A 19,328-nucleotide genomic window follows, 5' to 3' on the forward strand; every position below is an offset into this window, starting at 1 on the left:
ATTTAAACTCCAACATGAAAAGATAACACAAAACCCTCTCTCTCTAAGTTAAGTTTGTTTCTGTAGAATGCAGCGCAGAAACGAAGGACTCTGATCTAGTTGGTGCCAAATGATGCCCGCCAACGCGCCCCTGAAATGTGCCCATAATTTACGCACAGAAATCTCAAGTTGAATCTCCTGCGCCCGCACCTCTTAGCGCAGAGACAGCACGGATTCCCTGCAGCCCGTAAAAAAAAGAGGAAAAAAGTAGGCCTTCATCTCCCTTTTAAACCTCGACGCTGTCCACGTCCTCAAAGAGAATGGATCTAATTAAAACGTTGCACTCGTCATCATCGCCAAAGCGTTGCCAAACGGGTTCTGGTGGAGAGGAGGCAGGGAGATGTAGCACCACATGACTAAGTCTGAGCTGCGGAGGGATGGAAGTTAGATTGGGTTTCTCTTCTCTCATTGGCCGGTGGGCTGACTTTTGACACGCAGACCAGGGACCCTCCTGTCGTATAAATAAGCCTGATGGGACTTTATTATTCTAGCATCACGGCAGCAGGTTTCTGCTAAGTTTGGAGTTACTCGTGTCACCACAACTGTATGTCTGCCTGAAAGTGGTTTAAAAACAGGGGCTCAGCAGCACAAGGAGTCTGCATGTCTGCTTAGACATGCTCAGCTTTGTGGATACCCGGATTCTGTTGCTGCTTGCAGTAACTTCATACCTAGCATCATGTCAATGTAAGTTTGAATATCTGCTCTTTTTTCTTCTGTGATGGATATTTTTTTTTCTTGAGGATCTTGGCTTTTGTTTGGGACTTACATCGAGGTCAAGCCGAAGACAGCTTTAAGCCCTGCTGAATAAAACTCAACGGATTGAGCTCATGCAGAGGATTCTTCACTTTTTCCAAGGACCCAGTTATCATGATTTGATTAGTTTCCGTAAAGGGAAAGAGAGAGAGAGAGAAAAGAAAATTTTGTTCCTTTAAAAGAGGAACGTCTAGAGGTTTTTTTTTTTAAGTTGTAATGCATGTGAAGTTAATGAAATGAGTCGAAATGTAGGTTTTCTTTCAGGAATAGGATGAAAAGCTTTTGTTGGGGCGTTGTACACATTGTTCCATCCAGACGTCCAGGGAATGAGCTTTATTATAGGAAACTCTAATGTCTCCCCCTGGTGGTCATGGGTGCAAACATCTACTCGCCACCATCTGCGTTATCTCCAACCCCCATTTATAAAACTAAAGCAGAAATGACACTAAACGATGACACGTTTTCTCTTATAATTACATTTAGATTCTTAAAGTACTTTTTGAGCAGCCTACCTTGCAGTTAATGGCAGTATAGTTCAGCATACATTTAACATACAGCGGTTTTATAGATTAAAAGATGATTATACAGGTAACACATCATGACAAATTTGGCAATATTATATTACATGAAATGGACAAATAAATAGTCTCACATCCCTTTTCAACCGCCAAGTGCGCCACCTCGTGGTCCAGATAGGATATAACGTGTTAGAGTTCACGGGGAGGTCCCAGCTGTGCCAACCTCTAACCGTGACCAGCTGGTCCGGAGTCGTGGAGAGCAGCTGCAACACAGTGCAGAAGAGAGACGCAAAACACAAGGCACCATTAAAGAATGAAGTCACCAGTTTTTAAACAACCCTTTAAAAAAACAGAGAAAAATCACACATTATAATATTTTTGCAGCAAAAGCAGTAAGACAGGAGTAATTAATACATTCTTATCACAAATCATGTTGGTCTTGTCTTCTATGTTGTAGCAGGCCAACTATTCATTTCCCTAGGGCATAAGCGGCCTGTCCAGGCTTGCTCGCAGCTGGAGCGCGAACATGTGGAATGCTCCAACAATGACATTCACATTCATTACCGACAGTTTGACGAAGTTTGCTGTGATTCACAAACTGTGCAGGCATGGCCCTCAGCTACGCTTTTAAGAGAGGCTGAGACATGTTATGCAGCGAGTAAAACATGCAGGAAGGATGCTTATTTTAGGCCTGCACAGAAGCGTCTGCTCAGCATTTACAGACACACCCGATCAGCGTAGTGTAAAAAGCCCCCGACTGTGTGACACAGTGAACGAAAAAGAAAAGCACTGTTTGAAAAGTCACTTTTTCTAGTTTTGAATGTACTGACTTGAACACAGTCTCCAGAATATTTTAAACCTGAAATAACACACTCAGCATTTTAATACGAAGATCTTAGGCAGATTCAACCATGAAGCATTAAGTAGAAGATGAAAACTGCTTTGTTTCTTTTTCAGGTTTTGCCCTAAAATTATTATTATGTTCTAACGGCGTATTCCCTTTTTCTCTCCCTGCCCCTCTCTTCTGCCTCTCCCTCCTCATCCTCATCTCTACAATGCCACAGTTGCGGTTAGTACACCTGCATGCTACCATGAAAACAACATACCTTAAAGTTTTTTCCGTTTTTCTTCCACAATCTCTGAAATGCCCGTGAATGAAGGTCTCTGTCGTCTTTTAACGATTCAAGCAATCTGAACTATGGCAGAGGAGTGCCGTTAGGAATTTCAGACCCTGAGCTCAGTTATTTCTTGCAGTTTTCTCCCTTCCTGTCCATGAATAGGTGAGGGTCCTATTGGCTTAAGTTTGTGTCAATGAAAGCTAAAACCACAGGGCTGAGGCACCCATGGGGCCTGGTACAAAGGACCTTTTCTGAGGACAGCAGTGAGGAACCAGAGAGGGAGGTTTGCCCCTATAACAGCTGGCTTTGGCTCCGTTTGGAGTCTCCCTCTGATCCTGATTTAAGATTGAATTTGGGAATTCTTCTGCTCATAGCTGAGATTGCCTGAAACTAAGCACCCACTGCTTTTGGTGTTTACAGCTTCACCACGTCCAGGCACCACTGTGCGTGGTGTGATTGCGGTAACTTGATAGCTGTTCCATAGACTAACATGCTCATACTCCTGAGTGATTGTCCAGTCTGGTTTTGAATGTTTCATTTTGTTGCCTCTCAGCATCTCTGATGTGCGCATGTTGACCACATGCACATTGTCCTCCTGGGTTCTCACATTAGTTTATCTGCACGAGCGTGATTCACATGTCACTGTGACAGCACGTCTGCACGCTGCATTATTTTAGAACAATGGCCAGTCCTCGTTACAGTCACACACAAGAATAGAAGGCAATAATCTGAATGAATGGGATTGCCAGCTCATTAAATTGTTGCATGGAACCCTGAAAAGACTGAAAAGATCTTCTATTTATCTTAACCGAGGCAATAATGCATAATGTTGGACCTCTGGCTTGTTTGGATTGTGTCTAAGATGCATGAAGCATAGTTTATATTAGGAAAGTTCAAATGCCACCTTCATGATGACTGGTTCAATCACTCAGTTTTTCTGTTTTCTTTTGTTTCCCTTTATTTTTCTTGACTTGCTTAGCCTCTGAGGATACAAGAAATCCCAGATTGTTTTAAATTACAGTTTAAGTCCAGGTTGCATGCATCTGGTTTTCAGATCAGAAGCGGTGGCCCGCTTTAGTGTGGGGATAGTTTTGAAATGAAATGCTGTTGAAGTAACAAACTGAGGCCATCTGCTCCATGTTTTTGGTCTGACTGAATGACTTTTGTGCCGCAGGGTCCAGGAGGAGCGAAAGGACCTCGAGGTGACCGGGTAAGCAGATGCAAAACTGCTCTCTCTGTGATAAACACGCTAACATGCCACTGAAGTATTTGATCATTTACACTCATGAGGCATCTTTGGCAACGTTTTTGTCAACGTCACCTGACCTGTTAACCTTGGCAGGCCACACCCCTTTGTTTACATTTCCAATGGCACTATTTTTCTTAATTGTAACATATGAGAATGCCTCTGATATCTTTGATACGACAGTGTGGCAGACTTATTCACTGATTTATTTTAACAATTTAAAACACCTTCGTTTTTTCAAAATAAGAGCTTGCGAGATAAAAACAGACAAGCGTCGCCTCCTTAAATCTCAGCAGCTCATCGTTCAATAATAACAGTGTTTACCAACTCATGTCATCTCTGTTTTACAGGGTCCTCCCGGCCCAAATGGAAAAGATGGTTTACCCGGACTTCCTGGCCCCGCTGGCCCCCCTGGTCCCCCTGGACTTGGAGGAGTAAGTAGAGAATAAACAGTCTGCGTAGATGGTGTTTACTGCAAATGTGCTCTAAATAATGCTGATAAAGCATCTTTGAGGAAAAAATGACAAGCCGTTCATAGGAAACAAACACGAAACCAGCCGTAAAAAGCGTATAGCTTCTTTTATTTTTTTGACCTCTGGTTGCCCCTCTCTGTCTCCTTAATTAACCCTGTAATCTTTGACCTTTTTGTCATTTATCCATTTTGGATCAAAGCATTTTAAAAAAAGAGATACCACATGCCTGGTTACCACTCATTTTGCTCATTTTGTCTGTGTTTAATCCATAAAGCTGCTCGGTGAAAACTTTAGTGTTTTAAGAAACTCTTCAGGTGAATAAAGCGCATGTTTGCAGTAGTCTGTGGCTGCTGATTGTGAGACAAGTTTGAACTACAGGAACTACTGGAACTGGAAATCTAAATTACTTTAGTCTTAATGCCCTTTAGCTATAGAAAAGTGTTTATTATGCATACATAAGTATTAATCTGTGCTTTCTTCTGTTCAACAGAACTTTGCTGCTCAGTACGATGGTGTAAAAGGCCCTGATCCTGGCCCTGGACCCATGGTGAGGACCCCTCTCTTCATTGCCACACAACAACACTAGCCCATATGTCACAAAAACTAATATTTTTACATATATAATTTGGGATGACTACAGTGCATGGAAAGTTTCGTGTATTTCACGTGTTTAAATTTTGATTTCAGTCACCACAAAATGTTTTAATGACAGTCTAACTGAGAGCTGATGATTGATTGTTTACTTCTTTTCTTCTTTTCAGGGTTTGATGGGACCAAGAGGCCCTCCCGGATCTCCTGGAGCTTCTGTAAGTATAAATATGTGCGAAAATTAAACCTATACAACTGTCTTTTTAAAGATTTTTATGACTAAATGCTGCATCTCCTCTCATTCAACAGGGACCTCAAGGACACACAGGACACGCTGGTGAGCCTGGAGAGCCCGGACAGGCCGTAAGATCATCCTCCTAAACATTTACACTTCTTTCAATGTCGACTTAAAAGTTCATCCTGGAGATCTTAATGCTCTGGTTTTCTTTCCCAGGGCGCTGTTGGTCCTCGTGGCCCTCCTGGACCTCCTGGCAAAGCTGGAGAAGATGTACGTACACATTAGTGTAACTGCTGTTCAAAATGCAAAATCATTTTTGTTGCCACTCTTCTGTGAATATTTTGCGAGTGGCTGCGGTAGTTCTTTGTTGTGGCCTAAAGTCTATTTCACTGATTCACAGGGTAACAATGGCAGACCTGGCAAGCCCGGAGACAGAGGTGTCCCCGGCCCTCAGGTAAGAGATTTGCACCACGATAACCACAAACAGATATAAGCAAGAAATGGATTTGCAGATGTGAAGTACTTAATATGTTCTTTGTGTTTGATTTGCAGGGTGCTCGTGGATTCCCTGGAACCCCTGGACTTCCAGGAATGAAGGGACACAGAGTGAGTGCTGATTTTTTTTCCCTCTGCTTTAACTTTACCCGATCCTTTGTGGACACCTGAGAGCTCAAACAAAGTGCTAAAAAGAAGAAAGTGGAGGTGGAGACACACCTGTGCTCCTTAGAAATTGCATTGTAATTACCTCCACAGGGAGTGATTATGGACCTAACCTCCTGAATTCCTAATGGATGCCTTGAAGTTCTTAGCCTGTTAACATAACTGGATTGCAAAAGTGCTTCACAGAAAGGTGTTAGGTATTGAACATTTCCTTCCTATGATGGATGGAGACAGATGCAACGCTTTCTATAACCCATGTTTGATTTTATAAATAGCTTTTTTAAGACGTTTTTTAATGTCTCCTATAATATAACCCCTGTTGGACTCTTTTCCTTGTTCTGTTTTATCTCTGGAGCAGTGCACTACAATTTGAATCTATTATCCTTCTCACATGTTGATCTAAACGGTTATATTTATTTATATTTGTATCACATTTCTCATATCTTCACCTGCTTTCATCACTGTGCTCCTGTGTTTCAGGGATACACTGGCCTGGATGGACGCAAGGGAGAGCCCGGTGGTGCTGGCCCCAAGGTAAGGTGACAACTAGCTGCTCTATGAATGTATCAAAAACTAAAAACTGTAATTCTTAATAGTTCCCAGTTAATTATTAGTGATAAATTTGAAAATGTTTAGACACATTCCTCATCGTACCATTTTCCCTCCCATAGGGCGAGCCTGGTGCTCATGGAGCTGCTGGAAGCCCTGGACTGGCTGTGAGTTTGAGATTCACCTTTCATGCACAAAAATTTTAGTAAAGACATCTGACTTGGATGTTTGTGACTGTTTGCGTCAGTCAGCATCATGTTCATGGGATGATAATGATGCTGTGGTATAAAAACCTGTACAGGTGATAATTGTAGGTAACTGTCTTGCCTTCAGGGAGCTCGTGGTCTTCCTGGTGAGAGAGGCCGCCCCGGCCCTGCTGGCCCTGCTGGTGCTCGTGGTGCTGATGGCAATGTTGGACCTACTGGCCCTGCTGTGAGTACACACACACTTATAACCCCTTTATCGGTGTTAGAGTGAGAAGATACCACTGAGATGCTTTTTCCTGATTGGACTTCAGCCTGTCTTCATATATAAATCACGATGAATACTGTAATGTGCCATCCTGCCAAGTCAGAAAAGGTTCATTCTTAAATTTTGGACTTTATTATGTGTTCCTGCTTTTCCTTTATTCAGGGACCCCTCGGTGCTGCTGGACCCCCAGGATTTCCCGGTGGCCCCGGCCCCAAGGTGAGTGTGATGCCACTTCCTGTTGCCTCTCAGAGAGGTTCACGATTAGGGTGAAAAAAGGCAGTTTTTATTGCTGTATAGGACAAGTACAACCAGTGCCTGCAAGCTCCTGCCCAATCACATATTCTTATATAGTAGCCCCCAGGGGAATTTTGACTGTTAGTACTGCAAACCAAAACAAATACTTAATGCTGCTTAAGCTGCTTTAACTATAAAACCAACAACCACTAGGTAATATCGGCACACTGTTTGATTGTGGATGTATTTGTGCTGCTGACAGGGAGAGACCGGACCCGTGGGAGCTACTGGCCCATCTGGACCTCAGGGATCTAGAGGCGAGCCCGGACCCAATGGTGCTGTTGGCCCCGTTGGTCCCTCTGTAAGTATACAAGGTTGTTTCCATCAAGGTCACTCTCCGGTTACGTGTAACCACTGTTTCTGTTATTAGTCTTTTAGTTGACTCTGACTCCTATAATTTAGTCATGATTTTAGGGAAGATTGGTGTCATGTTAACATGATCAGTTGAAAATGTGTTTTCTTTAAATAAAATGACTTGACTTTGTTTTCTTGGTCTTTCTCTCCAGGGTAACCCTGGTGCTAATGGCCTGAATGGAGCTAAGGGAGCTGCTGTAAGTATTTGACTTGAGCCAAAAGTGCATACAAATTTCCAGGGTCACACCAAGCTATCTTTATTTTGATATGGTTTGATATAATAGGATGCTATGCTGACCTGTTGACCATACCTGCTGTTTAGGGCACCCCTGGTGTTGCCGGAGCTCCTGGCTTCCCTGGACCAAGAGGAGGACCCGGACCACAGGGACCTCAGGGTGCTGCTGGACCTAGAGGCCTGGGTGTGAGTACACAAGAAACAAAATAGCCACCTGGAAACATTCTCTGTCCTTACGCCCCAGTACTGTCATAATTGTTCACAGATGATTGCTCTTCTGATTAACTGTGTCTGTTTATCTGTCTATTTTAGGGAGATCCTGGTGTTCAGGGTATAAAGGGAGATACTGGTCCCAAAGGAGAACCTGTAAGTTTATGTCCTTATAATCATTTAGAATTTGATCCAAATAAATCTGAAAACCTCTCTGTTGCACATTTAATGACCGTTTTGCTATGTTGTTTCCCTCAGGGTAACTCTGGACCTCAGGGAGCCCCTGGACCTCAGGGTGAGGAGGGCAAGAGAGGACCCACTGGTGAGCTCGGTGCTACTGGGCTTGCTGGTGCCCGTGGAGCTAGAGTGAGTCCCAGCCCGTCATCTTTAATAGTTTGAGCCATAAATGTACTACAGCCGGAGACATTTTACTGGGATCAGCCATTAATTCTATTTGTCTCCTTTAGGGTGCTCCTGGCAGCCGTGGCATGCCTGGTGGTGAGGGAAGAACTGGCCCTGTTGTAAGTATTCAATGATTAAAAAAACTCTTTTTTGCTTGAAATACAGGCAACATTAAGTCTCATAATTTGTCTCATCTGCCCTTTTCATAGGGTATGCCTGGTGCCCGTGGTGCTTCTGGTGCTGCTGGACCTCGTGGACCCCCTGGAGATGCTGGCCGTGCTGGTGAGCCTGGCCCAGCTGGTCTCAGGGTGAGCTTTTTACTAAATCCTGTTCTTGGAAGGTTATAATTCACAGTTTCAGTAAGTTACAGAGACACCTCAAAGTGCAAGTGCATATTTGGCAGTTGTAGTTTTAAAAAAAATATGGAGCTAATATGGAGATGGAAAAAACTCTGAATTTCTAAAGTGAAAGTCTTCATTTCAAGTCTTAATTTTGTAAGAAATTATTAAGTGTTAGATTTACATGAAAACCCTGGATATTCACTGAGAATTTACTTACAAACGTCCATGATTAAAAGAAAAAGAAAACACAGGGCTTCACCTTACAAGATTATAAAAACCTCATAATGTGTAGACTCAGAGTATCATGCCTGCCTGCCTAATCAAGTTGTAGTTGCAAAGTCTGAACTTTCTATGCAAATTTCCATAAGAAAACTTTAATGGAAAATTCATGGCAGCTATTATTTTCCACAGGGTCTCCCAGGAAGCCCTGGAAGCTCCGGACCCCCAGGAAAGGAGGGACCTTCTGTAAGTAAACCTCAATTTTATTTCATCTATTGTTCCTACTGTTTTGTTTTTTTTTACAGTAAATATAATTTCCTGCTGCAATCTTTGTTTGTCGCTCCAGGGTCCTTCTGGACAAGATGGCCGCAGTGGACCTCCAGGCCCAAGTGGACCTAGAGGCCTGTCCGGAAACATTGGTTTCCCTGGACCCAAAGGACCTTCTGTAAGCCTTTTTCTTTTCAAGAATTAAACATGGAACTATATCCTTCTTTGTTTTTCAAGTTAACCTAAATCTGTACTTATTAACTTACTAACTGCTTTTTGTTTTAGGGTGAGCCTGGCAAGCCTGGAGAGAGGGGAGGCACTGGCCCCACTGGACTGAGAGTAAGTCACAAATGTTATAATATATAAAACTTGAATTTAATTTGGTAATGGCTTCAGTAGTTAAAAGGCATCACTCTCTTTATCCTTGTGTCTAGGGACCCCCTGGAGCTGATGGCAACAATGGAGCCACTGGTGCTACTGGACCTGCTGTGCGTGATCTTATGTGCAGCGCATGAGTAGATCTTGATGAATAATAGCCACTGCATTGTCTTTGTCTTCGACTCTGATAACTTGTCTCTTTCTCTCTACAGGGAGGACCTGGTGAGAAGGGAGAGCAGGGACCTTCTGGTGCTCCTGGCTTCCAGGTTTGGATCCATAATTTTCTCTAAATATAGAAAAATGGTGCATGATTTTACAGCCATTTTAAGCTGATTGCTAAAATTTTTGATGCAATTGGAGCTGATGTAGAGTCTTGATATTTTCAGGGTCTGCCTGGACCCGCTGGAAATGCTGGTGAGGCTGGCAAGCCTGGAGACAGAGTAAGTATTTGGAAAACTGTAAAAGCAGCATTATTGAAAATTTAAGTCCATGTCTAACCAAACAAAAATGCCTCTGTAGGGTATCCCAGGAGAGCCAGGACCTGCTGGAGCTGCTGGTGGCAAGGTGAGATCACCTGTCAGTGACATTGTTTTCCAAAACAAATGCAGCAATATAGGATTTTTACACAGTAGCAAAGCCTGTCAAAAGTGCATATGTGTCCAGGTCTATGTGCACTAAATGAATCAAGACCCTTTAATATGTTGTAGGCTTTTCAAACCTTTAAATCTATTGCTATAAAAACATACTCAGAATCAAATATAGAGAACACAAATTAAAATATGCATGTCTGTTTCTCCAGGGAGAGCGTGGTAACCCTGGTGCTGCTGGATCTGCTGGACCTCAGGGACCAATTGGAGCCCGTGGACCTGCTGGAACCCCTGGAGCTGATGGTGGCAAGGTAAGACAGTTCTATTTTTACAGAAATTGATGGAACTTCTGAACATATGTCATGAAACCTGACAGTTCATGGACCTTCTCTGGCCTGTCACGGAATGGTCTTTAAAATGCACTTTCACAGCAATTTCCAGCATTGCTTACTGATCAAAATCTCACTGTTCATGCAGTGATAGCTCTGAGAAACTTTAAAAATTAAGAATTATGTGATAATAAAATCTGTATATAGCTGGAAAATTGAAAACATCAATATTTATGTTGTTCAAATATGAACCCAAGTTTATCCTCTTTGTTTCCAGGGAGAGCCTGGTCCTGCTGGAGCTGCTGGTGCACCTGGACATCAGGGAGCTGGTGGCATGCCCGGAGAGCGTGGAGGTGCTGGTACTCCTGGACCCAAGGGAGAGAAGGTAAGTTCTAGAAATCTGCCACCAGCAAATAAAATGGGTGTAAATGAGGGAGTATTGTTTCTTTGCTGTTGTGCGTCTTACACCCTCTTCCCCTCTCCCAAGGGAGAGCCTGGACACAAAGGCCCTGACGGCAATCCTGGCAGAGATGGTCCCCGTGTAAGTAAAACTCTCCCGTCTTTGTTAGTATGCTTAATGTAAAAACTTTACACATTTATTTCCTCAATTTGAGTGTGTCAGTCATAACCCTGATCTCAGTGTGCTCTCCTCACTTAATCTAGGGTCTGCAAGGACCTGCTGGACCTCCAGGACCCACTGGAGCCAACGGTGATAAGGTAAGTTGATAAAATAGTTGCCATTAAATAAATAATAGAAAGAAACCACCAAATTTAATGTTTTTAGATTATATAGATTCTATAATGCAAACAAACTTTGTTTGATTGGGGTTTTTTAATATTTAATTCATTTTTACAGTATTTAAAAAATGAATGCCAGCAAAAGTATTGAACATAACTCATCCACTGTAGGACCAGTTACCTTAAATAAAAAGCCATTTGCAGACGTTCACACCACTTTCATAATTTTATTGCTCAGTACCTTTATGTGGGACGTCCCACCCCTCTAAAACAGAAATTTTAAGTAGCCGAAACACTGTTATGACTAAAGCTAGAACCTCAACACCGCCATCTAATGGCTATTATGCAAAATAACAGCAATGAGCAACCTGCAATGAAATGTAAGATGACAGTGGTTAACCTAAAAATAATGCAGAAAACAAGTATTCATATTTATTACTGGCATTTAAATATTTATTTAAATCAAAATATAGGAATTTGCAAGTATTTTTTAAATTTGTTTTCCTGAGTGTTTGTGTATGTTGTTCTATAAACACAACCAACAGAGCCAAGAGTACAATAACAAAATTCTTTAAGAAGGAAAATGCTGACTATTTAGAGCATTCTTATAATATATGGCATATTGAAGTATATTCCCACATAACGGAGCGTGACAAGTCAGTGGATGCTTGGAACAATTGTAAGCTAATAAAATGTTTCCTGTTCTCTCCTCCAGGGTGAGGGTGGTTCCTTCGGACCTGCCGGCCCAGCTGGACCTCGTGGACCCTCTGTGAGTAGCTGCTGATCACTCCTTGTTCCACTAGCTTACATTTGCGTTTAAATATCTCATAGCAGAACCTGGCAAAACACAAGCTTCCATCTTTTAGTTTGAACAGTCTTTTTGACCCCACTGCTTGTTGTCCACAGGGCGAACGTGGAGAGGTTGGACCCGCTGGAGGTCCTGGATTCGCTGGCCCCCCTGTAAGCCCATTTTGAAATTCAGTACCCCATTCCCCATGTCATGTTCAATAGATAAAGATGAGCCAATACTTACATACCACAACCACGCTTGCTACAGGGTGCTGATGGTCAACCTGGAGCAAGAGGAGAGCGTGGACCTTCAGGAGGAAAGGGAGAAGTTGGCCCCTCTGGCCTCGCTGGACCTGCTGGACAGTCTGGACCTGCTGTAAGTACCACTTTCACTGGACATATACACACACAAACACGCATCCAGCAAAGCTAAACAAATTGAGAGAGATCTAACATGATTTCACTGATTTAGCATTACCAGGCATCTATGAGAGTGTTCACAGTGGGATAAAATCAACAGCTATTTCAAAATACTGTTTATGTTTATAGATTAGAGGGGAGCAGTCTTGATATGACACTGACTTTGATTTCTTCTTCCGGTATCTAGGGTCCTGCTGGCCCTGGTGGACCTCCTGGTGCTCGTGGAGACAATGGACCTTCTGTGAGTATTCAAACATACAAATAAACAGCTTTACCAGCCACACACGACACTCTCATGAATGCACTCATTAACTCCGTGGGCTTAAAAGCAACCATAGCATGCAGTGAGTAGGAGTTCCAATCAAAGCTGTTAGGAACTTTAAAAAAAGGCAACATTAAAACATGAGATTAAGCCATTTATCAGTTATTTCTTGTACTGCCCTTTTTAAAATGTTTATATTTTTTAATATAAGCCCAAATAGGAACTAGTTTGTACTAGTGAGTCAATATTGTGTGCATTTGTGTAAATTTATGCACATAACCGCACAGTATCACTGTTTTAACTTAGCAGACTTTGTCAGCTTTTGATCTGTTCATTTTCCAGTGTTTCCTCTAAATCACTCAAATGTATTTTAATGGTAACACCAAAGGCAATTTTATTCATACAGCACATTTCGCTATTCGCTACATGTAAAATCAATCTGCTTGACATTAAAGATAAAAACACAAAAAATCCTTTTATCTTTGGAATGACTTAAGGAAATAAAAACAATAAAACTAATTCTACAAAGACATATAATATAAGTTAGCATGCACACACGCACAAGCATACACACTCATACAGTGTAAGTGTAAGCCTGTAAGAGGTTTTTAGTCCATTTTTGAATGCAGGCACAGGTGTAACTGACCTCAGGTCAGGGGTCAGGTTGTTTTTGAAGAGCATCACATTAACTGAAAGCAACCTCGGCACTCATTTATATCTCATTCTGGGACCAGTTAAAAGATTACCTGAGAGGTACGACTGGTTTATAGACACTAAACAAGTCAAAGATGTGTTGGAGGACCAAACCAAAGAGCTTTATGAACTCATAGATTTAAACGGTAATTTCATGTTAAACTGGAAACCAATAAAGTGACTTCAGTATTAGGGTGTTATGTTCACATTTGCGTGTACATGTAAGGCTCTGGCTGCTGCATTCTGAACGAATATAAGTAGTTATACTGATAATTCTGACAGTTCTGCAAATAGAGCGTTACAGCAGTCTAACCTGTTTGATATGAATGAATGGATCATATCCTCAAAGTCAGTTTGAGAGAAGTATTTTCTAACTTTTGATCAATTTAGGTGGCAGAAAGCAGTCCTGGTGACCTTATTAACATGACAATCAAAACTGAGATAACTGTAAAAAAAATAATGCCCAGGGTTCTAACCTGCTCGCTGTGTTTGAGAAAAAGCGGTGATAAATATTAACAGATTTTCCATCTTGAATTTTAGACCAACAACAAATATTTCCATCGAGTTTCTGCTCAGTTCAGAAAGGTTTCTAGACAACCAGCAAATAATGTCATCAAAGGATCTTATGGATTTGAAGAACTGCTGATTGAATTTTGTATTTGTGCAGATCTAAAACTATGTGTATCGTGTCTTAACTCTCAGCCCATCTACACACACAAACGTAGACACAACAAACATTTTGAATGACCTCTGCTTAACCACTGTGTGTGTTTCTGGTCAGGGTCTGACTGGTTTCCCTGGTGCTGCCGGCAGAGTTGGTGCTGCTGGTCCTGTTGTAAGTATAGATTTTGCATTTACTAATAAATTACATTTTAGTAATAACCTCAAACATACAAACTGACTTGACATGACCCCTCGTTCCTTCTCTTCCCCTCTCAGGGTATTGTTGGACCCCCTGGCCCCGCTGGTCCCTCTGGTAAGGATGGACCTCGTGGTCCCCGTGGTGATGCTGGTCCCACTGGTTCTTCTGGAGAGTCCGGAATGATTGGACCATCTGGTCTTGCTGGAGAGAAGGGACCCAGTGGAGAGTCTGGCCCCCCTGTAAGTTATAGCCCTCTTGAAATTGTGGTGCACTGAAACTTTGAGGACACTTTAGTGGCATCCTTGCTTATACCGCTGATGTGCATATATAGATCTTAAGAACTGCATCCTCAGCTCTTAAATGTGTGACTGATGATGTATTTTAGGGTCCTCCTGGTGCTCCTGGAACTTCTGGTCCTCTTGGACTTCAGGGATTCGTTGGTCTGCCTGGTTCTAGAGGAGATCGTGGTACACCTGGTGCTGCTGGTGGTGTGGTAAGTAGAAACTAGTTCTGATTATACCACGAAAAAAAAATTACCTGTTTGATGAACCACTGAATGTGTATTATCATTCAGAAAGTGTTGGTCAATTCAAACCATGGACAACAAATTTTAAATATGCATGGACAACAGTGCTAGTCCAGACGACAGACCATAATTTCCATTTTGGAGGATGTCTCAGAAAGACCACATGCACTTTTGATAATGGGAAGATCCCTCGTCCCCAAAAGTCTGAACGTACACAGCATCCATGTTATTGGTTGACTATATTTGACCCACTGATTTTCTCTGTGTCATATCCCAGGGAGAGCCTGGTAGAGTTGGACCTGCTGGTCCCCCTGGAGCCCGTGGAGCCCCTGGCAACATTGGCCTGCCTGGTATGACCGGACCCCAGGGAGAGGCTGGACGTGAGGTAAAGACTTGTAACCCCTACTACCGATCTATGAATGATTTATAGAGAGTGCTAAAATAATATAATTATGTGTTCTGTATTTTCTGTGATATATTTGCTTTAAAAAAAATCACATAACATTTTAAAATAGTAAGCCTGTTAAACTTTTATATAAACTTCTCTGTTCTTTACAATCCACAGGGCAACACTGGTAACGATGGACCTCCTGGTCGTCCTGGTGCTGCTGGATTGAAGGTAATGCCCTGTCGTGTACCTTAAGCCATTATCATGCACAGAACACACACACATATATATATATATATATATATACTATGTTTTATTAACCAACTTCCACCGTGACCCACCGTGCTTAGGGAGACCGTGGTGAGCCTGGATCTGCTGGCGCCATGGGACTTGCTGGTGCCCCTGGACCTGCTGGACCCACTGGAGCTGCCGGCAGACCTGGAAACCGTGGAGAGGCTGTAAATATTCTAATCATTAAATTCCCAATATAAGCAAAATTGTTTACTGGGTACTTTTATCTACAATCGTCTGCTTGTTTCACTTTTTTTCCTGTCCCTAGGGCCCATCAGGTTCCTCTGGAGCTGTTGGCCCCGCTGGAGCTAGAGGTGCCCCTGTAAGTATAATACACTAGCAAAGCAAATGAAATTACAAAAGGAATGCACCACAATATGTTTATGCCTGTGTCTTTGTTCAATGTAGGGACCTGCTGGACCTCGTGGTGAGAAGGGAGTTGCTGGAGACAGGGGAGAGAGAGGCATGAAGGGTCTGCGTGGACATCCTGGTCTCCAGGGAATGCCTGGACCTTCTGTGAGTGGCTGCACAGCAGCATAATGCACAAGAACTGTATGAATACTCAGCCCCATTATGCTCATAAACAATGCTTCAATACAGATTCCAGTAGCATTTGCAGGGCAATGTAATCACGGAGAGGAAAGACTTGTTGTCACTAAAATGCCACTGAGTGATGTGTTTTCTTTTACCACAGGGACCTTCCGGTGACACTGGTGCTGCTGGAGCTCATGGACCTTCTGGACCCAGAGTGAGTAGAATCCCAGCAGCTTGCTTATTTTTTTTTCTTCTACATGCATCGAAGATCATCTGTGCATGCCCTATTGAAAAGTTTCACCGTTAGTGAGAAATAAGTGTATGTAGCTCCTAGCTCCTAGCCACTCCTACCCACATACACTCCTGCTATTTTTGACAGAGCACCTTTAATTTGTAGATTAATAAAACCACAAATGTTTGTGTGATGTGATTTCTTTAGGGACCTGCTGGACCCCATGGACCCGTTGGTAAGGATGGCAGACCTGGTGCCCATGGTACTATGGGTGCTCCTGGTCCTCGTGGACCCAATGGATACACCGGACCAGTGGTAAGTTTGCCTTTATATCAACAGCTTCATCACCTTCTTAAATACTGCAACTTTTATTTTGCACCCTGGACAGTTTAGTGCTATTACAGAACTGTTCTTTACACATCACTCCATTGTCTTATCCATGTTAGGGTCCTCCCGGACCTCCCGGTCTGCCTGGACCTCCCGGCCCTGCTGGTGGTGGATACGATGTCTCCGGAGGATATGATGAGTACAGAGCTGACCAGCCTGCTCTGAGAGCCAAGGACTACGAGGTTGATGCCACCATCAAGTCTCTCAACACTCAGCTCGAGAACCTGCTCACCCCTGAGGGATCCAGGAAGAACCCTGCCCGCACCTGCCGTGACATCAAGCTCAGCCACCCTGACTGGAGCAGCGGTAAGCTTGGCTTCAGCTCCTCAAAATAATAGCAAAGTGCCACTGTTACTATGTTCTGAAGCATTTACAGAGGCCATGCGTGTAACTGACCTACTCCAGTTAATGCGACTCTCTGCTTTTCCTGAAGGATTCTACTGGATCGACCCCAACCAGGGCTGCACCAACGATGCCATCAAGGTCTTCTGCGACTTCACCACCCGTGAGACCTGCATCTACGCCCACCCTGAGAGCATCGCCCGCAAGAACTGGTACAGAAGCACCGAGAACAAGAAGCACGTCTGGTTCGGTGAGACCATCAACGGTGGCACTGAGGTGAGAGAGCAGGCAACTTGCATCATGTGAAATGAAAACAAGCTTAACCTCTACAGGAAACACTCACTGGTTCTTTCCTTCCTGCAGTTCACCTACAACGATGAGACCCTCAGCCCCCAGAGCATGGCCACCCAGCTGGCCTTCATGCGCCTGCTGTCCAACCAGGCCAGCCAGAACATCACCTACCACTGCAAGAACAGCGTTGCCTACATGGACGGTGAGAGCGGCAGCCTGAAGAAGGCCGTGGTACTCCAGGGCTCCAACGATGTGGAGCTGAGAGCTGAGGGCAACAGCCGCTTCACCTTCTCCGTGCTAGAGGACGGCTGCACTGTGAGTAGCATTGCTGTTACGTTTCAGTCTGCTTCGCAGCTTTGTGACTTGTGTTGTTAAACCTCTGCTCCAATACTCAACCTCTCTTTTCCTCCGATTTACTCCTGCAGACACACACTGGTGAGTGGAGCAAGACAGTGATCGAGTACAGAACAAATAAACCATCTCGCCTCCCCATCCTCGACATTGCACCTTTGGACATTGGTAGAGCTGATCAGGAGTTTGGTTTGGACATTGGCCCAGTCTGTTTCAAATAAATAGACTCATGATAAATTAACACCGGAAAAAAAAGAGAGGAAGAACGAAAAAAAAAACAAAATCTCTGCCCTTCTATCTGTGTTCGTTTTTTTTTTTTTATACTGAATGCTGATTTCTCTCTGCGCATCCACTTGCTTACGATGGGCAACTATCGGAGAGGACTGAACGGACTGATCGGAGCGTTGGTGCAATGCAAAATAAATACAGCAACCCAAAGGGACGCGGGAATACACCTTGTTGTGGGACATCATGTCATCCTTTTGTAAAAAATAAAAGAAGTGTAATAAAAACGCTGAAAGTATGCATCACTTTGTGGTCTTTGTATATCTTCCAAAGAGGAGGTTTAAAACCACAATTTCCATGAAAAAAGGTTTAAACTACCTCATGCCTGTACCTAAAGAAAATACTATTACCAAAACCTGGGTCCACAACCGAGATGTTATGATTTCTAATGCTTCAAGCTTTGTCCCGTATCGGAAGGTGCTCGGTTACTTGAAGCAAAGATCTATGGTGCTAATATGCAGCTGTGGAGCAAACCACTTTTTTAACTGTATTATTTTGTATTGACCTTTAAGGAGTCTTGCAATCTTCCCCTGATATTCCTCCATTCTAAGCAGGTGGAATGAGTCTAAACCTGATGTCTTGTTTGGGTTTTTATTCTTTTGTTTTCTTTTTTTCTAGATTTTATTTTTCTTTGTTTGTTTGTTTTTTTTTCCTTCAGGCTTTTTCACTCTTCCAATCCCACACCCAGTGTTCATTCTGACAGCACATAATTCATCTCGTTCTGAATGGTTTTTTTAAGGCGGCCTCTCTCTCAAAAAATGACACAACAAAGTCTATTGTACCTATTTTGTATATGTGAGATGTTTAAATAAATTGTGAAAAGTTCTGAAATAAAGCATGTCCAATGTTCCAAAACACACTACGCAGTGACTTAAGTGCTTTCGTGTTTTAAGGACACCGATGAAGGTGTGTCACTGTACTTTGGTTCTAGTTTGGCTGATGATTTACATATCATCACTGACTTTAAACATCTTCCTATTGTGGAAGCACAGCAGTGTCCTCATTCACATCCCCCACCTTTTTTTTTTTTTACCCTGCTTTCCAACGGTACATTCAATTTTAATGTACAGTAAATTTCTGTTTACACTGTCCATGCCAATGTGTGATTACTAAAGTGCATTGTTCCTTGTAAATATGCATCCTCTCATGTTGCTTTTTTTCCTTGCATAATACAGCTTTTGCATCCAAATAAATCTCTGTGATTTGGATTCAAGGCTTGCAGTCATGCGTGAACATAGTCATAAGTCAGTCTCAGTTAAGAATACGGCAGTTCTGGAGATAAATAGGTGTTTCACTCAGGGTGATGGCGTATGAGATCAGCTGCAACACCTTCTACAACCACTAGAAGGCAGTGTGGCGTGCATTTACGAGAGTATCTTCTTCATGTCCAGTTCATTTAGGCTACGTCCACACGTACACGGGTAAGGACACTTTAAATACCTGTAGGTGGCAAGGTTATTATAGTTAACTAAATTTAAACTAAAAACTAAAATCAGATGTGGAAAAAACATTTTACTGAACAAAAATAAAACTAAAAACTAGACTTTTGGGGGGGGAAATAAAACCAATTAAACAATTTTGTGAACTTGAAAATCTGACTAAAACTAAATAAAATAAATGAGTCATTGAAAGACTCTGGATATCTACAATACTACAACAAACTAAGAC

General features: G+C 42.7%; 1 protein-coding gene across 1 annotated transcript; it reads left to right on the forward strand.

Annotated features, from left to right (window-relative positions):
- Positions 1 to 539: 539 nt before the first annotated feature.
- Positions 540 to 18,812, forward strand: col1a2 (collagen, type I, alpha 2). The gene is made up of 50 exons (XM_085346429.1): positions 540 to 723; positions 1,350 to 1,351; positions 3,603 to 3,638; positions 4,025 to 4,108; positions 4,638 to 4,694; positions 4,909 to 4,953; positions 5,045 to 5,098; positions 5,190 to 5,243; positions 5,374 to 5,427; positions 5,526 to 5,579; positions 6,114 to 6,167; positions 6,305 to 6,349; positions 6,516 to 6,614; positions 6,816 to 6,869; positions 7,150 to 7,248; positions 7,454 to 7,498; positions 7,624 to 7,722; positions 7,849 to 7,902; positions 8,005 to 8,112; positions 8,214 to 8,267; positions 8,358 to 8,456; positions 8,901 to 8,954; positions 9,055 to 9,153; positions 9,261 to 9,314; positions 9,410 to 9,463; positions 9,566 to 9,619; positions 9,740 to 9,793; positions 9,873 to 9,917; positions 10,153 to 10,251; positions 10,547 to 10,654; positions 10,757 to 10,810; positions 10,933 to 10,986; positions 11,723 to 11,776; positions 11,914 to 11,967; positions 12,065 to 12,172; positions 12,404 to 12,457; positions 13,953 to 14,006; positions 14,111 to 14,272; positions 14,419 to 14,526; positions 14,837 to 14,944; positions 15,125 to 15,178; positions 15,298 to 15,405; positions 15,507 to 15,560; positions 15,647 to 15,754; positions 15,933 to 15,986; positions 16,212 to 16,319; positions 16,451 to 16,697; positions 16,825 to 17,009; positions 17,097 to 17,339; positions 17,450 to 18,812. Exons 1-50 carry the CDS (start codon positions 654 to 656, stop codon positions 17,594 to 17,596), a joined length of 4,059 nt encoding a protein of 1,352 aa, XP_085202555.1. The 5' UTR covers positions 540 to 653; the 3' UTR covers positions 17,597 to 18,812.
- The last annotated feature ends 516 nt before the right edge of the window (positions 18,813 to 19,328 follow it).

Source organism: Diplotaxodon limnothrissa, linkage group LG22, assembly GCF_057381915.1.
Source record: "Diplotaxodon limnothrissa isolate DT_005_m linkage group LG22, D_limnothrissa_male_GT1.1, whole genome shotgun sequence".
NCBI classification, from domain to species: domain Eukaryota; kingdom Metazoa; phylum Chordata; class Actinopteri; order Cichliformes; family Cichlidae; genus Diplotaxodon; species Diplotaxodon limnothrissa.